Source organism: Apteryx rowi, unplaced genomic scaffold, assembly GCF_003343035.1.
Source record: "Apteryx rowi isolate R43461 unplaced genomic scaffold, aptRow1 scaffold_401, whole genome shotgun sequence".
Lineage (NCBI taxonomy): Eukaryota > Metazoa > Chordata > Aves > Apterygiformes > Apterygidae > Apteryx > Apteryx rowi.
Genome location: NW_020450542.1, coordinates 31,157 through 52,573, shown reverse-complemented (window position 1 = coordinate 52,573; position 21,417 = coordinate 31,157). Strand labels below are relative to the sequence as shown.

Below are 21,417 nucleotides of genomic sequence, written 5' to 3'. Positions count from 1 at the left end.
TTATCACCATGTGATAGATATACATACATTTAAGAGGTGATCAGCTCCTAACTGAGATGAGAATGGAACGGCATCAAATGATAACGGAAAAGACACGCTTTAGTCCTAAAATGAAGGGCTGAGGCTCAGCTGCAGGAAACTGATGTGACTTTGTTGAAGTCAAGGCTTCTCCCTCAAAGGGAGAATAAAGGAAGGTTTGAGTTCAAAGCTGTTTTAACTAAAAATAATAGTGATCACAGGGTTACTTCTGTGAACGAGTTACAATCCTCAGCTGTTATTTTCTTCTTATCATTTCTTGTAAGATCACTGGAAAGTCTTGAATGTAGGTAGAAGCCAAAATAAATCCTTCTATCAAGGAGACCCAATTTGTTTCTTTCCAGTGTCTCACAGGATGAAATCAGCTGTTTGTGACAACGACCTAGGGTGCTTTTTTGCTTCACAAAAGAATTTAAGAAAGATTTTTCTTAGAGAGAAGGGGTTCTCATTTCTTGATATTGTAATAAATCAAAATATATAAGAAGACAAAGATAGCAAGTCAGACAGAACATGTGGCCCTGATGCCAAAGCCGAGGTGCGCTGACTGAGCGCAGAGAGAGGTACTTTGCACTGGCTATCACTGGGTGAATGCCTTTGTAAGTTAAGCCTTGGTTATCAAAAGCTTTTCATGGCAGAGCCTATGGCCTGGGGCCAACAGGACACTTGGGACAGATCTTGGGAAACAAACTGTTCTGGTGATTTGAGATTAGGTAGGAGAAGAAAAATAGATCTGCAGTGACACAAGTCTGGAAGCCAAATCTTTATTAAAAGATCTTTTAAGCGTTCCAGCACAGCCTTATCTGCTCCACTGTAGATTTAAGACCATGAAGACAAACAAACTTAAAAAAAAAAAAAAAAAAAGTAAAATGGATACTTCTATAAAATTAAGAAGTAGATGAATTATGAACACTGATTATACCAAACATAAACATCAAACCACAGAAATTCCACATAGTCCTAAGGCAAACTATGTAATGAATGTACACAATTGCACTTTAGTCTGTATAAAGTTATGACATGCAGAACTGCCCCAGTATTCCATATCCTGGGTAAAGAGGAAACCCCACTGGGTATCTCTACATTGAGAACAGCAGCTTCAGAACCAGGAGAGTTGCAATACGATACGTTCGGCTTGTTCGGTAAGTGACCAATGGACCTAACAGTCCCCAAATAATTTTATTAAACAAGAATTAATATTAAATCAGTTTCACTGGTGTCTGTTGTTTCCTGCTTCTCCCTCAGCTAGAAACCCCAAGGCCTTGGACCACAGTACATCTGCCTGCTGAGACAGACAGGGTGACCTGATACCCTGATCCTGTAGAAGTCAGTCAAAGTCCTGCAGTGAGCCTAAGCTCCTACCAATTTTCATTTCCCCACATATGTAACAGGCAGTAATATTGCTGCTTTCCCTCCACACCCCTGTTCTCAACCACACTGTGCTCCGTGATTGTTCACAGAGGCTAAGATTTTCAGACCAAAAGCAGCTGATTGTAAGTGAATGCTGTATAAAACAAACTACCCCTCAGCCGCCTTTCAGTATTTTGCACTGTGGTTGTACACCTTCCTGAGAGACCACCTCTCCTAACTCAAGGCTGCAAAGTTTCTACCACATTCCCTCTACAGTGCCCGAAACCCTACTTTCCCAATGGAGTAAAAGGCAAGCTGGAACTCCGTTTACAATCTCAACACCTCTCCTAGTAAATCCTCCAGAAACATGAGGCCATCCATGCCTTCCAAATCCTCATAACAAAATTGAATAACTAGCTGGACAACATTTTTTGCCCTTCTGGGCCCCCAGGCCACCCTCCTGCAGTGCCTGTAATGAGAGATGCCACTGCTCCAGGGGGAGGGTTCAGGAAAGAAAATACTTCTCACCAGATCTGATGGAGTTCAGAATCTAGCCCTAAAAAGGTAGGAAAAAGTAAACCCTTATTACTGTTTGCTCAGCAGGTCACCCATAATGTTCAGGTTGTCTGTAGTAAAAAAAAAAAAAAAAATTCTTTTCATTGATACAACAGATGCACATGAAAGACAGGGAGCTAGAGAATGAACTAAAATTCTATTTAATTTGATTCAAAATTGAAGACATATATAGTGATCTTGCAATAACAAAACCCCTCTGGTAGGCAATTGTCATTATAAAGACAATTTGCTTTTGTTCCTCAGTTTAAAAGGATCTCTCTCTCTACTAGGCAAGAGAATTTTGCTGGTCCCTGGGGCTTAAAGCTGGTTGCTTGAAGAACTGCTATAGGCAGCAGGAGGCTTATGGACTAGATGATTGAAAAAAACTACAAGCACAGCTTCATCACAGCGATACCCAGCTCTGGCGGGGAACCCCACGCCAAAGTGGATTGCTGGCTGGACACCAGCAAGGCACTGCTAACTTGATTCCCTGGTACCATTACAACAAACCACATCCGTGCCCCCTGACATGGCTTTAATCCACTATCTTCATATTCAGTGCACTCAAAATTCAGTGCTATAAACCACATCCCACTCAATGCATAAACTTGTCAGCAAAGCCCACTCTGTCAGCACTGAATCAGTGTCAGAACAGCCCCAAAACTGAAATGCAAAGAAAGTAATTTGTTCTAATAGCTCCATCACTGAAGAAAATGCAGGTTTTTCCTGATTGCTTGGAGAAAAATGAGGTTTGGTGCAGTTGCCACTAAATCCTAGGGGAGTTCACTCTGGTCTTTGCTGAAAAAAGCAGGACTGTGGTTCAGGAGGAGGAGAACAGCCCTCGTGATGGAGTGTCTATACAAAATTATATGTTTTCCAAGCAGGCACTCAGGACGTTGCAATGTCCAGCATTAAGTGAAGTATCTACAAAAAGCAGTGAGCGGGAGCCCCTGTTTCTACAGGTAAGAAGATCAGGCAGATTATTGTGCAACTTAGCAAAGCGTTTCGTCTTCTCAGTAGTTATTTACTTCAGAATGAAATGCAAAAGACTACGGTGGACAGACAGAGAATAAGCTGCACTTAAGAAATGCATCTTCATAATGCCCTATCAGTTACTGGTTAGCTTTTGCTCTACTGCAAGAAAGCTTGCATCTGTTACATACACATATGTAATGCTTAATTTATTTGTGAAGTTTATCGGCTGCTGTACAAAGCACCCGCTCTTTTTCAAATACTGGTAAGCTTTTGGCTTCAACACAGTCTAGTGGCAAGGAGTTCCTCAGGCAAACTGCACTGTATGACAAATKATTTCCTCCCATCCATTTTCAGTCACTGTATTTCAATGTCATTAGATGTCTCTTTATTAAAGTATATAATTCTGAAGCTGGCCCTGCTTTGAGCCAGAGATTAAACTAGATGATATCCAGAAGTCCTTTCCGACCTAAGTTTTTCTGTGATTCTATCAAGGCATTAATAGGAACTGCCAAGATACCTTACCTAACCATCATCTATCTTGCAAAGCTTTGTCTTATCACTTCCTTTCAAAATATAAAAGAAGTTCCTGATGAGTCCTTTCTCTGAGAGGATAACCAGTCAGTAGGATCTGAGAAGAAGTAAAAAAACACCAGCAGCTTTCATGCTCTGTAAAATCAGGCTATCCGACAGGGATAAAACAAAAATGCTCCCCAAAAACAATTAGAACAAACTCTCATTTCATTTCACATACAGGTCAATGCCTTGAAGCTACTCTAATTTCAGGACATTCCTCAGAGCACCTGCTCCTTATTTGCAGTGTTATTCATTACCCACCCGCATTTAATAGCATGTCTTCAGCTTGGCAAGTATACAGTACTGCTCAAATGAGCATGTTTAAAAAGCAGTATGTGTTTATCAGAAACACCCCCAGCACCCGTGGTATCTTCTGTCTTGATAGATGGCTCGCTGGCTGAACAGAAATGAGCAGCGTTTGCATCGATGGAGCTTGTCCAGATCCTGACACCCCTCATGCCTGGCTGACATTTGATAGCAAATCCACCCCCACAGCAACTCCCTCTCCAGAGCTTGACTGCAACTCCTCATTGTGCCCAGAGCAAGACTGGTGCCTGCTGTGGTTAACCCTTTCTTAGGAACTATTGGGTCTGATGTTTTAGCAAGTTGCTTTTTCTGCAGGAGAAAGGCTATCAGCTGTTCACACTGCAGCACACCTGGCCATAACCACATTCCCAGAGCAGCTCTCTGAACCTCTGTTAAGTGCTGCCTCTCCTCAGGCGCTCAGGAGAAGCTGTGTTTTGCCACTTCTGCTACAAATGGGTTGTGGGGAATCTTCAAACTTTTGCCGCAGGCTGAGAACCTGCTCTGGCTGATAACAACTAAAAGTGCCCTTTTCCCTCAGCGGAGCAAGGCCAAACTAAGGATCATGACAAACATTTTGGCTTCAGGTGAAGATTGAACCCAAACCCAGAAAAACTGGGGAGAGAGAAGGGATTACAACTGTAAACCAGTGATACACTCATTACAGAGGCCTGGATAATAGCATCAGGTACAACGGAGATTTACAAATACTGTTTCACAAACTCTTCATACTTATAAACCCAATATACACATTATAYACACCATATAATACACCAAGTGATGGGACAAAACCAGCATACTCTCTATACACAAAGTACTTACTGCTGTCAGTACAACACTGTGCTCTGTGGGGTGCTCCCAGGCCTTCAAAGAGAGGCAAAGAAAACATGTGGAATGACTGCATAAGGTRTAACCCTGGGCCTGGAAAGGGCTAAAGAAACAAAGATATATACTTCACGCTGGAAAATGAGAATCAGACCAGGCATCTCAGGAATATTTTTCCTTATTGTAAGGTGACTTTGTATCAGGCAATTTCATTTATTTTTTGGTTTGTTTTTACAACTGTCCTGGTGGAAACATCCACAGAATGAAAAATACTGTTGCAAACCAGAGAAGAGCCCAATTTTTCTCTACCCATGTCTCCTTACAACATGGTAACTCAAAGGCCAACAGAGCTGCAAACCTGATTTGGAGTGGAGGAAGAACAAGGTCTGAAAGAGGCATGCTGGCACAGATCTTCAGCTGCTGCCAACGCACCAACATGTCACCTGCGATCCCTCTCACAGCAGCAGTCTGAGCTGGCTCAGGGCTCTGGACCCCCGTGCCTCACTGGACACAGACTCCCACCAAAAGGGGAAGAGGAAATGGATGTTCCTCCTTTAAGTACAAAACTACACTTTCGCTGGCTGAATATCTGGCATCTATTATGAGCACCACCCAAAGCTTACAAAAATTAAGTTATGTTAACAAAATGCTCTCTCCTTTCTCTAGCTTGCTTGCTTTGTGCATTTTACAGCTCCCTGTATACTGTAAGGATACACAGGAGATCATGACAAACTAAAAACCTTCAGTGGAGGGCAGGCAAATACTCATATATTTATGAAGAAATAAACTTTCCTGTCTTACACATCCAAAGAATCTTGATTATAAAATTCTCTGAAATTAGTTTAAAAAAAAAAAAGAAAGAAAAGAAAAAGAAATTCAAGTTGATGGAGTCTCTGGATTTCAAAAATGTGCAGCTTTTTCCCTCCTTCGTACTCCTGTCAAGCACTGGCACACCAAAGAGAACAGTGAAAGGGAGCTGCTACATGGTCCACAGAGACTGCACAGGCTTCAGATGAAATAGATATTCCCTTCCCACAGCGTGCGGCTCCAGCCTGCTCCATGCCCTTGGAGCCAGAGGATCACAAATCACAGCGGTGAGAGCATAAAGCCCTGCAAAGCAGCACTGTCTTAAGAAAAATGTCAGCTACACCCAGTGCCATTGGCATCAGGACTGAAGTGCAGGCTAATTACTTTCTGAAACTTCCCCCTTACTTTTCACCTGCTTCTCCTGAAGCACAGAGGAGTTTTGGGTGGCTGTATAGCAGAGGAAGACAACAAACCCACCTTTTATCTCCCTATGAAAACTGTGTGTTTGTTCCCCTGTGTACTGTACAAAGAAGCTGGCAGATGGCTCAAAGTCTCAGACTTTCACAGCTGCTAAATAACTAAGGGTCCTAGGTAATGTGAGTTGGTATGAAACTAATGATGTACAACACCTCCAGCCTAGGGTGAAAGCCCAGAACCCCATCTACATGAAGAAAGTGGTGTGAAGAGCTGCTGGAACCAGAAACATGAAGACATAGCTGCCTCAATGCTGATTCGAATAAATAAGTGGTAAAACACAATCAGCCATAAGCAACAATGGGGCATTGCCCACCAAGGGAGCAGGGACATCTTCTATAACACTGAGAAGAGATGGACAAGACAGTAAGTCAACCTATGAACAGACGGATGTGTTCTTCTGTAGTGCTCTGTGTCCAGACTATTGCAGGAAAAGATAGTTGTGGCAGGTCATCATGCCCATCTCCCGCTGGAGGCAAAGCTGCGGCTGAAGGAGAAGTTGATCTCGCCATTTTTGTATTTACCCCATGCTCCAAATGGCACTATGACAATGGTGCTGTTGTCCTCAGTGCCATATTGTATTGCCTGAGAGGAGAAACAAATCATCAGCATCATAACCCTGTGGTTTTCCTGGAAGGGAAACAAGTACCGGGCTTCACATGGGACAGCATGCCACAAGGCCCTATGCTCCCTTGCCTCCTTTCAGCTCTGGCATTGCAGGTTCTTGTATGCCCGAGAGCTTTCTATATGATATCCCACTGTGAGAAACTGAGCACTTACATCTATGCTGATGACATATTCAGCACTGGAATAAACTGCAGTTACAGTCCCCAGTTCAGTGGATCATGACCTAAGTATATAAATTGAAATGATGTCCCTTTGCAAGGATGTGACAAGGTCCAGGGAAAGAAAAGGACAGACAGTTGGACTGGTGGCCATATCAGCCAGTACAGTTAAATCCACTGTTGAACCTGTCATTACACAAATTTTTTGTTCAAAAACGTCAAAACCCAACAACAAACATACTGACAATAAACCACTATTTTGCAATGGCTTAACTTGTTGCTCTTATCCATACCACATGCTGAAATGGACCCACGAGAGTACATTCAACAGATGGACAGTCTAAGCTACCATTCAGCTGCATTACCCTTGCAGGAGCAGCAGTGCTTTGGTGCCATGAGAAGCCGTGGCATTACCTGCTCAGTAACAACGTGGGCTGCTTCAGCCGGATCATGGCATTGGTTAATGAAGTTGCAGATCTCCTGGCTGTTCACCATGAAGTTAATGCCGTCTGTAGTGAGGACCAAGAAGCTGTCATCCGCATGGTGCAACTGCAACAAAGGCATGCAGTGTGGGTAACAATTAACAGAGCACTGCAAGGTAGAATGTCTTTGTTTTTTCCCTCTGTTGCAAAGCACTTTTTCTGGCGTTGCTGCATGTTCCCCTGCTTTCTGCACAAGAACTAATGGGGACCCCCCCAAGCCCCCAGTAGCCCAGGGCTGCCCTTTGAATTCTCCAGCACAGGCATCAGACACAGACTGTGTTACATGTACTGGAGGAAAACATCTTAAAGGGCTTTTGGTTCTAGAAAATAACCCTCTGAATATTCTGAGGCCAAAAGCCCAGACCCATACATTACCAAGTAAAGGAAATGCTTCCTTAAAATGAGGATTTCAAGGCAGACGCATTACCACTGTGGTCATCTCACTAAACTCCTCTGGCCTAGTGGACAGTGTTTTATGTTTGGTTAGTACCAACCAAATGTAAGTTCCCTTGGCACTGAGATGCACTGGGTATGGGGGAAAAATACTGAGTAGAATATGAACTGAGAAGGGAGCTTTGTTTTTCATAAGGGTAGGAGCAATCATGAAGGCAACCATGCTGAATGCATTCTGGGTGGTTACTTTGTTTTCTGAACAACTGTGGAGTCATGGTAAGATGCATGCAGCTGCCCTTTCCTCCCCCTGTCCTCCCAAGAGTGCTAATCTCTACATATACTACTTTTTTCAATGATTTAGCCCAACCATATCCCACCTAGTTTTCAGCAATGATTTTACATCAGCATAAACTTCAAATTTCTTTCTTTGACCCCCCAAGCCCCAAACAGGCTTTATAAATCATTAATGGCTATCATGTATTATCTTCCTTCCCTCATATATGATACTATGATAAATTGGATTTAAAAGTTAACTTGGCTGAATTTATTATCAGGGCCAGATTCCTTTCTGTCCTATTAGTGTCAGTCTGAAAGGACTTTAGAATTAGTCTCTGGTTACTTTACTGCAATTAAAAACCAAAGCTTGGCCATCAGGTTCCAACTGGGCACATACTGTGTGGATACCACCTGCATCAGATACCCGCGTTGCCCCTTAATCTGAATGTTGCTGTTCCTGTTAACCAGGCCTTCTTTTACCTGAACCCGTTTTGTTTCTGGCTGGGCTATCACACCACTGTTTTTAAGATCCAAATCTCCTATGCTCCGTGTCATTGCAAGTCTACCATTCACATGTGGTTGTCCCAAACTGTTCCAGGCAACAAAGCCACCGCACTTCCTAATCCTATCCAGAGGAAAGAGAGAAAGCAAATATGAATTAGTGATTCTGACCATCATCTCTAGTTGCAATTTCTACCACTATTTGTGGAAGTGGAATGGGGTATGGAGGACCTAAACTGAGAGACTGAGAGTTGGCTTTTGCTGTCTGAAGTGCTCCACGGAAGGGAGGTGGTTTTGCAGGCTAAGCCCCAACCTGGCAACATGACTTCAAATCTTGGCTTGAACTTGGCAGTTTTGGACAAGTCCTTGAACCCACTCCTAACTACACAGATCTTACTGCCATGACAGTTTATGCTCATGCATTTTTTTTCCAGATCCTCAATCCTCTAAACTGACATAAATGAACTACTTGGAGCTGTGCCACCTTTTGCTAGCTCAGATGCCAATTGCAGACATTATGTTCAAGTCTGCTTTTTTCCAGGCCCATTCTAGCTGCAGGAGAACAAAAACACAGCCTGACCAAGGCCAGTCCCAGGGAAGCCACAAAATCAGCTGACAGGTACCTTTCCTTCTCCTCCTTCCTTTCTGGAGTATGGTCAATGGTGAGTTTCATGGCTTTTCCCTTTCGACACAGCAGTGCACGACTGTCTCCCACACTTGCCACAACCAGCTCAATACCATCCCGGAGCAGGGCCACTGTTGCAGTGGTCCCAGCATTCGCCAGAGTTGCTACAAACATCATACCAAAGAGAGAGGTTTTAACACTGCCCAGAAGCATAGCACCATGTATAACAGAGCAACAGTTTCAACTGCTAAAACAAAGACAGCCTGTGCTCTACATTACCAGTAAATAAATGCTTTAAAGTTTAAACTAAAGCTATTTTTAAAAAGTACAGCAAACAAACATGCATGTAGGACTAGGGGGGAGAGAGGGAGTGGAAAAGGTAAGTATTTCTGTGCAACAACATGGCTCCATGCAAAAAGGGCAAGTGGAATAAAAGTACTATCAGGTAAGATAGTTTCTTCTCAGGTTGTAGTGAACATATTTTCTGTTCCAACAGTGCATCTGAAGATACTGGGATATCATTCTCATGCCTGGGCACAGTGACTGCAGGTGTAGCCCGCCACAAAGCTGACGGATCTTCTCTTCTGTCTGGAGGTGAAGTAGGTAATTCAGTAATACTAACTGTAGCTGCATGTAGTTTCTCCAAATGAGAAACTCTCCTTCCCCAGTCTCTGGGGCTCCAGTTGCTCTCTGAGCTATTACAGTCTCCCTTCGTTTCCCCCAGCCTTGCCAAGAGACGAAGGGTTCAGCCAGCAGACACTGGCTTTTTTCAGAAGGGGACTCCACTCTCTTCAAACCCTGTCAGTCTGTTGGAGGTCACAGTCTGGAGGTGAAGCTGGATCCTGCCTAGCCTTGCACCTGCAATCTGAGCCAGTCAGCTGGCAATGGTCCTCCAGGCAATCCGCCCTGGGCACTGGTAGGATCACTTGAAAGGGATATAAATCCACTGCCTAAAGGGCAAGGCAGACTCCCAGCTGCTGTCCTCTTCTTTTGCAAGGCGGAGGAGTGATCTGAGCTGGTTAACTGTGTTTAGGGTCCTGGCTGGATTAACTAGTGCTAATAAATCTAAGGCCTTCTGGTTTCAATTTCACCATCATGCTGGAAAAAAAAAAAAGGCTTGAAAATTGGAAATATGAGTCAGCCTGTTTCATAAGAGATCTGCAGTTTTATCTGCAATGAAGAAAATGCCAAAAGAATTGCCAGCTTTCTTTTTTCTAAAGGAACAGTCACCAGTACCTTCTCTTCCGGCAAAATATGCAACTCTAAGCCAGTGAGAGCTGCTTGGAAAGTGGTAACGCCTGCTGATCTGAGCTACTGCAGTAAAAGGCTGGGCCAGGAAGAGCTATTGCCTGGAATTCACAGCCAGTGCAAATTCCTCCCAGAGGCCCTCTATGGATCTCGCTGCATTCTAGGGTCTTCTGGTAATTGGTTTTAAAAGCAAGCCAATTTCAGAGAGAGTTTTTTGGTTAAGCTACGACTGAGAATCCCCTGTTATGTTCCTATTTTCACATGAGTAATGGTTAAAGATCTTCCCTCCACCACTTCTCTAGAGCTCAGCTACAACTAAATGCGCTCCTACCTCTGGCCCTGCAGCCCTGACCCAGGGAGGGGGACAGATCTCAGCTAGGACCATGCGCCTGTGCCTGAAGAATGTCAGGCAGCTCCAACTGCTGGCAAACTGCGTACATGCAGCACATCCCCCTACACATTTAGACAAGCAAAAATGTGAGTGCTTTGGGATCTGGGTGACTGCTCCCCCAATCCTGTGAGTGCTCAGCACCCCTGGAAAACCGGGCTAGTAGGAAATTCAAGGTGCACAAAGCCCCAAAAGATGCATTGAGCCTTGTTGTAAAGTGAAAGCAGTGAGCTGATGAATCAAAAAAAACCTCATGAAACAGTCTAAACTAAGCTTGTGTTATTATTTAAAACAGGTATTATTACTGCAATGAAGACTTGATTTAGCTATACACTCAACCAAAACGTTGATCATGAACATCAGCCATCTCCACGTCAAATCTCTGAACTACGTTATGGCTGCAGTGCAGACTACAATATACAAAACCATGTAGATGTCGGTAGCTTCTGAGTACTCAGGTAAGCACTGACATCCTGTTTGTAATCTGAAGCAAGGACTAGTCTGGTGCAGGCTCACTTTGAGGTATGTTATAAAAATAAGATACTAACAAGTAGCAGCGTGATTAGAAATTTTAGTAGAGCCAGTAAAATACCTGTTTTAGCCAAATAATTAAAGTGAAGTGAAAAACCTATATAAAATTACTTTTTTATTTCACAGAAAATACATTTTATTGAGAAATTAAAATGAATATGGAACTGCCACTAGTGTCCCATATCATTCCTTGTTTTTGGAACAACACTGACAAATAAATGCTAGCCTCTTAAAAGGTAAGATCTGTAGTGTTTAACTCATGAATGATCTAAAACATTTGGTCATTCAGGTGAATCTACATCTTTAAAGAGTAAATTTACAAAGCCAAAAGAGCTGCTAGCACCATGTCAAGACATGTTACCAAAGAACCAGTCAGCAATATTGTGCAGACAATGGTAATGGTTATAGTAACTTGTGCTTTACAAATGTTTACTAGTTAAATGGTATTGCTTAGAAAAATGAATGCCACTCATGTTCTCCTCCCTGGATCTAGTTCATAATCGGGGTAGAGGAGCAATATGGATCTAGCTAGACTAAAGGAATTATCTGATTTTTAGCACAGTTCCAAAACATAGGAATGACGATGGGATAAAATGTCTAATGCCTTACTGCTACTGCTTCTAGATTATTTAATAATATAAAATAAGTTGCATCAGCACATACATTGTTTTAACAATTGAAGAGGTTTTTTTCTCTTCCTAACAATATCACTATAAAACTAAGATCTTTCAATAGGTTCTTAACACTCACTCACAGGACAATTTTTACTGCAAGTCATCTCAACTAATGTGACAAAGAGGATGTGGGAACCTTCCAGTAGTCCAGGCTAGGAACCGCCGGACTCCTTCACCTGGGACAAAATTAAGCAGATCTCTCTTTCCACTGAAGCCCAGCATATAGTGTCCAGGGCCTCCAGTTCTAGAGCTGCTGACCAGGTACAGTGTCTGCCACAAATAACATGTACACAGAGGCAAATAGGAAATTCACCCAGGGACTTTGTTCAAACAAAATAAACCTGCAACACTGGAGATGAAAGAACAAGGGCTGCAAAACAGGGGAAGTACTCACTTTGGGTTTGCCTGCACTGTCTTTTGCAGGTAATATAGGAAGTCCTGATGAGTTGTGTAGTGTCCAGTTTGGCCACACTTGAGGCTTACACACCTCTTTGTCCACAGACAAATCAGCCCTGGTTTTTTTCAGGAATTGCCACCCTTCTTGCCTTTTCTTTACAACTGTGTGACAAAACCAGTTTGACTTCAGCCAAAGTAAAGGCTACAAAATATTTTTGGGGAGGTAACCAACCAACAAAAGAAATATATCAATGCCAGAGGGCCAGCCACCTCGTATCTGGCAAAATTGGGCTCTCTGAAGAGCATTTTCAGTACAGAATATGGCCTGATCTGTTTCTCAAGGTAATTTATATTTAGAATAAAAATGGGGGGGGGAGGGGGGTCAGACAAGTGCCAACTAAAAGGAGGCCCTTTTAAATGCACTGAATAGAAACATATGACTTCATCTGACCCATGGGAAAACATGCAAAATGAACACTCCCATAATACTGTAATCAGTATCTTCTAACTTGATTAGATAATAACCAGGGCCCATGGATAAAAGGCTGTCTTTTTAATGTTGATGGCTTAATGTAATATTTAAGTATAACTTCTGCAGCTCTCTCTTTTCCTCAGTGTTGCAGGTTAACATATTCAAAGAAAGAATAATCATGTTTTTTAATGATAACTTTAAAACTTTTTCATTTAATTATTTTAAAAAGACTTTTGCTATTTGCTCAGCACAATAAGATTCCAGGAATGCCTTTCCTGCATACATAGAAGCACAACAGTTAGTTAACACTTGGCTGTGTTTTAATAAGGTGGCTATTCCAGAAGTGAGTGGCCAGTGCAATTAGAGTTGGATGCACTGAACATGGAGGTTGATGGAAAGACACTCTGTTGTTTTCTCCTAGTACTGGATTGTGCCTACAATAAACAGAAGCAGTAGCAGTACCTTGTAGGACACATTAGGACAGGAGAGCTGTGCTTCCATTGACAAATGCTGTACTTACAAAACTAGCCTAGTTTAATGGGTAGAAGTAGTGTTAAAAGACAACAATTAAGGGTCTTCCTTTTATGTGGGAATGCAGTAAGACACTGGACTTTCTCTCCAAGGCAAATGTACTCCTATGGCTAAGAGTACAACACATGGTCTTGCAAGCCATGTACTCTTACAACTGTGTAGTGGCCACAAAAATGGTTTCCACATGTATAGCCTGCAAACACAGACTTGTCTCTACTTTTATTCCCTTTCACTGAAGCACAGCAGCACACATGCACTGCTGTCCACTCTGCCAGTGCTCTCTCGTCTTGAAGGCCACAAAGCCCTTTGGCTCCCATATAGTAAAGCACTCCAGATAAATGCACTGTCACTGTCTGAAAAATACTGCACAGTGGACCCAGGTCATGCCATGAACCTGTCACCTTCCGAGTCAACAGTAGCTGCTGTTGCTGTGAGAATGTGTGTTCTATTTCTTCTGAGTGATGCTCTAATCTCCGCAAGCACATTATTCACATTATTCTGTCCTTATTCAGCCTTAACATATATGTTTTTACTGCTATTCAGCAATACCAGAAAATTCTGTCCATCTGTGTTAATGGTTGCCTCATGGATAACGATGTGTTTGTCTGACATGCGTATCCTTTAGTGTATCCCATACTTAAGTTTAGCAGTGATTTAAAAGTGACTGAATGTATTTAAATGTGTGAAAGAGAATGAAAATGCATTTTTGAAGAGATAGCAAACATGCTTCAAGGCTCAGGCAGATCTCTGACCTGTTAACAACTAGAAAGGATTTATGTGGAGGACACATTATCCCAGATATGCTTACAGAATGTTTCTTATGCTTTTGTGTGAAACATCTTGTACAGACCACTATCAGAGGGGATACTGGAATGGACCACAGGCCAGTACAGCAGTCCAGCAGCACTAGTCATCCTGCACACAAGACACAAGGAGCAATATCGGAACATACATCTTTAATTTTTACTGAAAGCGCAAAGAAAGTATTCCTTTATGTATTTTTCAAGTATAGTTTCAAATATTCTGTCACAGGGAAGCGACCTTCAAAAGGCTTTGTCCCCAAAGACAGGGCCAGACGCTCTGAGAATGCACACCTCTTAGCCTGTTATATTTGTGCCATATTATGATTTTTTTTCCCTAAACAGTATTATAAGCATAATGTTGCCCAAAATACCTGTAATTTTGGTATTGGGATTTGTCCCGGGAGTCATGCTCCTTCAAACACACAGGCACACACTTTCAAAGTCGGGCACATGTTAGAAAAGTGAAGATCTGGAGTCATCCTGGACACTCACTGTATCTTTTCCAGACACAGTGAAAGGAGTGGATGCTGGCAGAGCAATCTACCAGAACAAGACTAAGCTATTATTTTCCACTTTGTCAGCTATAGAAGGGTTTCGAAAGGGAGTCAGTCCTGGGACCCATCCAGTGTATCCTGAACACCCAGAGTTCTACCACCACCATTTTCAAGAAGTTTGAGCAACACTCTTGACAGTCACATCTAGAATAGCCACAATTAATCAGAAGTTTTGCTGCCAAACTGAATCTGTTTGGAATTAGGCTTCTAACCAGGATACATGCAAAGCAACTGACTTTTATGTAACTTTCAAAACAGCAACAACAACAAAAATACCCACACCAAACAGTCAACAAAGTATTGAAAATTTTCAACAGCGGGTATGTGAGAAGTTCACTTTGTTCATAAATCTATATTTGTCTTTACATCCTATTACTCCACTCTTTCCCCTATAGCTTGATTTTCAGCTGGGCAACCAGGCAAGAGCACTGGGCATGTTCTCATCCCACAGGTTCCTGTGAGAGCTTGCCTAAAACCTACCTAAAGAAGCACTGAGCACTTTGCAAAATGTGGCCCTTGTGGTTGTTAAACAGTGTCTTTGCCCAATATTTTGTTTGACCTCAAGGTTTTTTAATGAGGAGAGTGTCTAGGATCTTGTAACTCTGCTGTTTAGCTGTTATGTAAATTTGTTGGCATTTTCATTAAGTAAGCAGCCCAGTTATCCAGTTAAATGGTATGATAATACCCTATAAGCAGTTCCAAATACTCAGCTTGCTGCACAACTTGTCTGTCAAATGTTCTTGTTATCCAGTTCAGTAAGACTCATGTACAAAATGCTGTATCAGAAACCGTTTTCAGAATAATCTAGTAATACACCAAGTATGATTCCCAATTCTGCTTAAGGAGCTGCTCTGAAACTTAACAAAGGTCATTTAGATGAGCAAAAGCAAGACCTGTCTTGTTAACAAAGGGGAGGCCAAATATAACAGATCTTCCTGTTACTACAAATGAAAGGTCTTGGTCCAAGGAAGCACACAAGCCTGAATTCAGATGTGTTCTTGAATCTGAGCTCTCAACATGACATTTACAAGGGCGCTCTTGGATACAAAGCATATCTGCTCTACTGATGTGTCTCAGACTAGCTCAGTTAGAACTGACTCCATAGTTCAAAAGTGACTCTGGATTTTTCACCATGTCATTGTTTTTTAAAGAATACAGGTGGATTTCAATAGCGAATGATAAAATGGGGTGGGGGGAAGACTTTTAAAGATTTAATTCTGCTTTTTTAAGGGATGCATTTCAGGATTTATGACTTTTTTTTCTGGTACCTCAGCTTGAACCAGGTAAGAGAAAAGGTATACATCGCTCAACATGCTGCCATGGCCAGACTACCTGTCCTGCCAGGAAACATTTCCTAGGAGTCTAACCAGGTTCATTTGGCCGTTTATTAAGTGCAGGAAACAGTTCGGGTAATTTATTGTTTTCATGCATTTCTTAAGGAAAGAAACCCAAGAATACAGTATAATTTCAGTCCTGAGAGGACTTGTTGGGTTTAACTTCTTCCTTGGAGGAAAAACTTTTAAAAATTCTGCTCTTCTAAAACAACCTCAATTGTGTTGCAAGCACCTGCACCAACACTGGGACAGTTTTTTTTAATGACTGGCACAGCTGACTCACAAAATAGTATCTTATTGCTGAGGAAACTCCTGTGACAGAGAACCAAAACTGTAACCTCTATCACCTCCCCCTTCCCAAAATTACTCCCTCTAAGCCCTGGCTGCTGTAACTGGCACTTCAGCCATGCTTAGTCTCTAGACATGTATACAAGAACCTGATTCACAGCCAAGACTAAGGAGGCTAAAAGGGCTGATGCCAGCCTTACCACAGCCAGCCTCATTCTCTAGTTGCTTGCCTTTTTCTCCTTCGCACTCAGAGCTACTCTTGTAACTCTGTTTGCGCAGAAGCAACATCTATTCTATTAATTTTGGCCTACCTTCCTCCTCAGTTGCAGCAGCTGAGTCAGAAAAGGGAACTTTAGACACTGTTCCTTAGAACACACAAAAATAACAGCTTTCCAAAAAAAAAAGACTGGGTTAATTTCTCACACAATATGTAAAGCTATGTACGTTCTGTGCCAAGTGAAACTATTCCTTGCTAACTTGACAAACACTCTGCTTGACAGAATTTAAGATAAATTGAAGGTTATGCTAAACTTTAGATTAATAACTCCCCAAAAAATTTCATTTAGACTTTTCATAGCTTTCTCATTTTAAAAAAGTTAAACATGATTGTTTCATCTGCAATAAGTGATCAGAGCAAAAATCTATGTTAAGTAAGACTGCTTTTAAGCATTTTTCAGGAAGTCTTAATACAAAACAACTGAGCAAATAAGAAAAAACATTTTCCCACCCCAAGAGCAGAATATTTTTTACTTACCATCAGCAGACAGATGAGCGTGGCTTTCATACGCTTTGTTTATTTCTAGAAAAGCTTTGTTCAAAACGTTTTCCAAGTTTTCATCCTGAGTAAGAAATTCTCTGGAAACAAAATTTTAAAAATTTTAATTCCTTTCCTGGAAATATTCATCTTAATAAAGCTCTTCAACAGAATTATTTCCTCCCTGCACGCATTGAATCACACTTGATTATGTTAGAGTAATATGATGTCATTAATGATTTGCACTGGAAGCAAACCTTACAATTTTGCAAATACGTATAATAGCTTATCTTCTTGCATCTGATCTGCAAAGATAAAAGAACATCCTCATAATGTCCTGTCTAGGTCCACAGCTGAGCAGTTCCCCAAACAAGGCAATAGATTTGCACGTGCTGGGCTACAAAAAAGGGGCTAGCTCCCTTAGCAAAGAACCTGTGTCAGGACTCTGTGTTCCTTAAGGACAGCAGTACTACCTAGTCCTGACTAACTAGGTGCACTTTCCTGTATTCTGGAATCAGGGAAAAACACCTTAAAAAAACCCCAAACAACCCCCTCCCCCAACAAAAGTCCAAACCCATACGAAATGCACCACTTATCACGGTAGGGTCCAAGCCTTGTTCTGTCCTAGCAGCAGGAATTCCTCTTCAAACACCCAGTCATGTGATGCGGCCTCACAGGGAAGTGTCAGTAAGTGATGCAGGTCACGATCAAAGTGACCTCGTCTGACAACAGGCAAGTCACACTCTCTCTGTGTTCCCAACCCTTTCCTGGAAGGGGGGGACAATCACATTTTCCTTTCTTGCCCGTGTGGGCTTGCTCCCTCGTGCAAGAACCATACAGGATAACAGGTTCATACCATGTCCAGCACAACAGGGACTATTCCAGTCCCACGTTCCTACTGTCCCATTGGACTAGATGACAATATAACCTAGGACACCTAGGGACAATCTGTGACCCACAGGTTCCTCTTCGATTCTAAGGAAGGAGGCTCTACTGTAATTCAAATGCCATGCACTTGTGCGATGCACACTTACTTAATGTATTTTTCCATATACTTATCACAGAAGTCAGCTGCTGCTGCCCCACCATGTCCGTCATATACTGCAAAGTATAGGATGTCCTCCGTCAGCTGAGCATAATCAAACCGATCTTCATTTTCCTTCCGTTTCCCAATATGGCTAGCACAGCCCACATTGCTCAGGCTGACTTTTGGGATTGGCTTCCCATACTTTATGCTTGGCGGGAGGAGAATGGGTTCGTCAATGCGATTGTCCCAGATGCCAAAGGTGTCCCATGTGGCGGGTCGCCCACTCCCATCTGCATCGAAGCGGGAAGCCCGGTGTTCGGAGGTGGAGCTGTAGCCCGCGGCTGTCGGACGCTTCTCGTCTTGCAAGAGGCGGGATGTCAGCAGGGCTCTCCTTCTTACTTGATACCCTCCATTTCTAACCAAATTAATTAAAGCAGCTGTTGACATAACTTGTCTTCACAGAGATTTGTAGGAATAAAAGATCAGGAATAAAAGATATGCAGCTGCTGGAATGTCTTCAAGAACAATGAGAAAACTGATCAGGAAACAAGAAGCACAGGAAGGGGAATTTTCAGTTACATCATTCAGGAAACATTTTCACAGTCAGAGCCCACTAATCATGCATAGCACAGCACTGCCTCGAAGAAGCTACAGAGCAATCTGCATGACTCACCAAGAAACAGTCCTACATAGACCAGCCCACAGTTACAGTTCTGATGGGGAGTACTGCAGATAAATCAAGGTAAGGCATTTCTGCTGATCACCTTCATAACGATACCCTGAATTTTCAGAGGTTGTAATGGAGCAAACTTTAGCAGTAAGGACTTTGCTTCATGTCAGCTGAAATGTGAAAACTATACAAGGTAAGGTGGTGAGAATTAGTATATTATGCATGCTCTTCAACATACACATGCTGAAACATCTGCACTCTTGCTCCCTGGAGGAAAAACTATATTTGCCTAGATTTTAAAGAGTTTAAAGACTTTTCAATCTACACAAGAAACATAGTATTCAATTCTGTCATGGTTCTTTAGGACTTCATCAATACTTTTCAAAACAGACCTGTAAAGTGAATTGCAATTTTTGAGGCTATGTAAGAATGTCCATTAAGAGTGTATCCATGGATGCACACAAGCAAGCACACGCACAAACTTCCCAAAATACAACTCTCATCTATTTTGTCTGGTCTACAGTTCTCTACTACACAACCCCAAAATGTACGTCCTTGGCTAGCACAGGCAAGCAAGATCCTCTACCAGTTTCTCAGATCCCTTCTGCAGCCCAAATAGAAGAAAAACACCAGTTGGCCCTGCATAGATAAAAATGCACTAATGCTGATTCATCTAGCATGCTGACAGATGCAGAAAGATTTATTTTACCATTTGTAGAGGAACAGTCAACCTGATGAATGTCAAACATGCAGGGGGGTAATTTGTAATAAGTCAATGCTGTAGTATCAGATTAGTTTGAACTAGACCATCAGGTCACTGTAACTGACTGATTTCGATTTTAAATGAGTGATTTCTCATTTCATTGCCAGATGTTTACTGGTGCTAGAAGTTTGCTGACAGCAAAATGATGAGCGAAAGCTGACAGTTACCGTATGCCTCAATCACTTTTATAAAAAGGTGTACTTAAGTTATATGCCATAATGAAGGGATTAAAATATGCAGGCTCAAGGTAAATGCAACAAGAGAGCAGAGTACTCTGACATAATCCAGAAGCAAAGAGCAACAAATGTACCCCAGAGATGCTATAATTTGTGGCTCGTGGTGCCTTGTAGTTGTAATTTCTAGATCCCAATTACATTTTCATCTGTAGTTTTGAAATAATTGTTAAAATTAATTTTTAAAATTTCTAGCCAAAACCCCTGTGCTTGCAAAAACACTCAGTCAAAGGCAACTTAATGAGTAGTTATTTTTATTAGAAAAGAGTTGTGAAATGAGCATCCTGGAGGCCCATATTAAACTTGTCATTCACAGCTCAAAACATGCTGTTTGGGATGTTCCTGTTTACCTTTAATGCAATTCTTAGATGAAGAAATATTTGTTTATTTAGCATTTGTAGAGTAACAGTCAACCTGATGGAAGTCAAACATGCTGGAAGTCAATGTTTTTTGCACCAGATTAATGTGGTCTAACCCACCAGGTCACTTAACTGATTGATTTATATTTTAAATGAGTAATTTTCCATTTTATTGCTGGATGTCTGCAACATGTTATCATCGTGTCTATTCCCCCTTTGCCCTTATTTCAGTATACTTACAGGTATTAAAAACTGACTTACTTTCTTGACTTGCTCTCTTTTGTTACCCCGGACTCATAACAACAGCGTGTTAACTTCCCTCTGTGAAATACAGCACAACAAAAGTTGCCAATTTACAAAACCCACATTTGGTTTCACTTCTGTCAGCTTGAAAGGAGAACATTAAATGTTAGCTATATTTAGCTTTCCCTTTATCCACAGCATGAATCAGAAGATTAATCTAAAATCCAGAGCTAATTAATATGTTTCCTACCATATTCATCTCTCAAAAGCCCATTGCTTCCAGGCAAGTATAAATACTGACAACGGTTTGGCTTTTTAAGTGTCTCTGCAAGCCAGGAATAGGAACCCAGCTGGACATACAACAAACAGTCTGTGCCTTCACTACTGATATGTATGCAAACACAGAGCAAGGATATGCGGGAAAAATAAAACAAAGGTGTCATAAAGGATGGTACTGATGTTAAAGCCAAAGTCCATGAGAGACAGCTATAGACGGACATCTTTTTTGAGGTGCTCTATCATCTGATCTGTTAATCTGTACACATTTAACTTAAAAAACTCATTCTTATAGACAGACACAGAAATATGTAGTATTTAAAGTGAATGATTAAACAGTAGTTCAAGTTGTACAGTGCCCTTTTTACAGGAGGCTGCTTCACTGCAGATGGAAATTTTCCAGACCGCTAGCCAAAAAAAGAAAGAAAAGAAAAAGAGATGCATGCCTGCTGTCCCAGAGGCTTAAACAGGCATTTAAATTTTTGAACACATATATAGCTAAATAAGATAAGTGTGCTTGCCTTGCTTGCTTTCCAAACACCACAGATGTGGTCAGTACTATATGATGTTTCTGTAGATTAAGCTCTTGCTTTAATCAGCTTTTTCCTTTTAATCCACAACAACATAATTTTACCCCTCACCTGAATAATAAACTGCGCAGACGGTATGAATTTACTTAAAGAGGTTTCTGTTGTTATTTAGTAGTTGCAAATTAGTACATGATCATCTGAAATACAGACAATCAGTCTATTCTATGCATCCAAAAGATGTGCAGTCATCTTAGGTAGTGTCACTGGAGCCCTTCAGGAAAGCCACACATTTAACCAGGACGAGCATCTTTTTTAATGCAAGCACCTCCATGATGGGAGAGATGTCTTTGCTGTAGCCTTTTCCTCCCAGATCCTGTGGAGGGTCG

General features: G+C 41.7%; 1 protein-coding gene across 1 annotated transcript; it reads right to left on the bottom strand.

The window, feature by feature from the left end:
• Positions 1–825: 825 nt before the first annotated feature.
• Positions 826–20,305, bottom strand: PPM1K (protein phosphatase, Mg2+/Mn2+ dependent 1K). The gene is made up of 7 exons (XM_026075351.1): positions 20,244–20,305; positions 17,965–18,492; positions 16,931–17,031; positions 8,956–9,121; positions 8,312–8,456; positions 7,095–7,229; positions 826–6,480 (listed from the first exon to the last, which is right to left on the bottom strand). The coding sequence occupies exons 2-7, from the start codon at positions 18,402–18,404 to the stop codon at positions 6,349–6,351; spliced, it is 1,119 nt and encodes a 372-aa protein (XP_025931136.1). The 5' UTR covers positions 18,405–18,492; positions 20,244–20,305; the 3' UTR covers positions 826–6,348.
• Between the last annotated feature and the right edge of the window lie 1,112 nt (positions 20,306–21,417).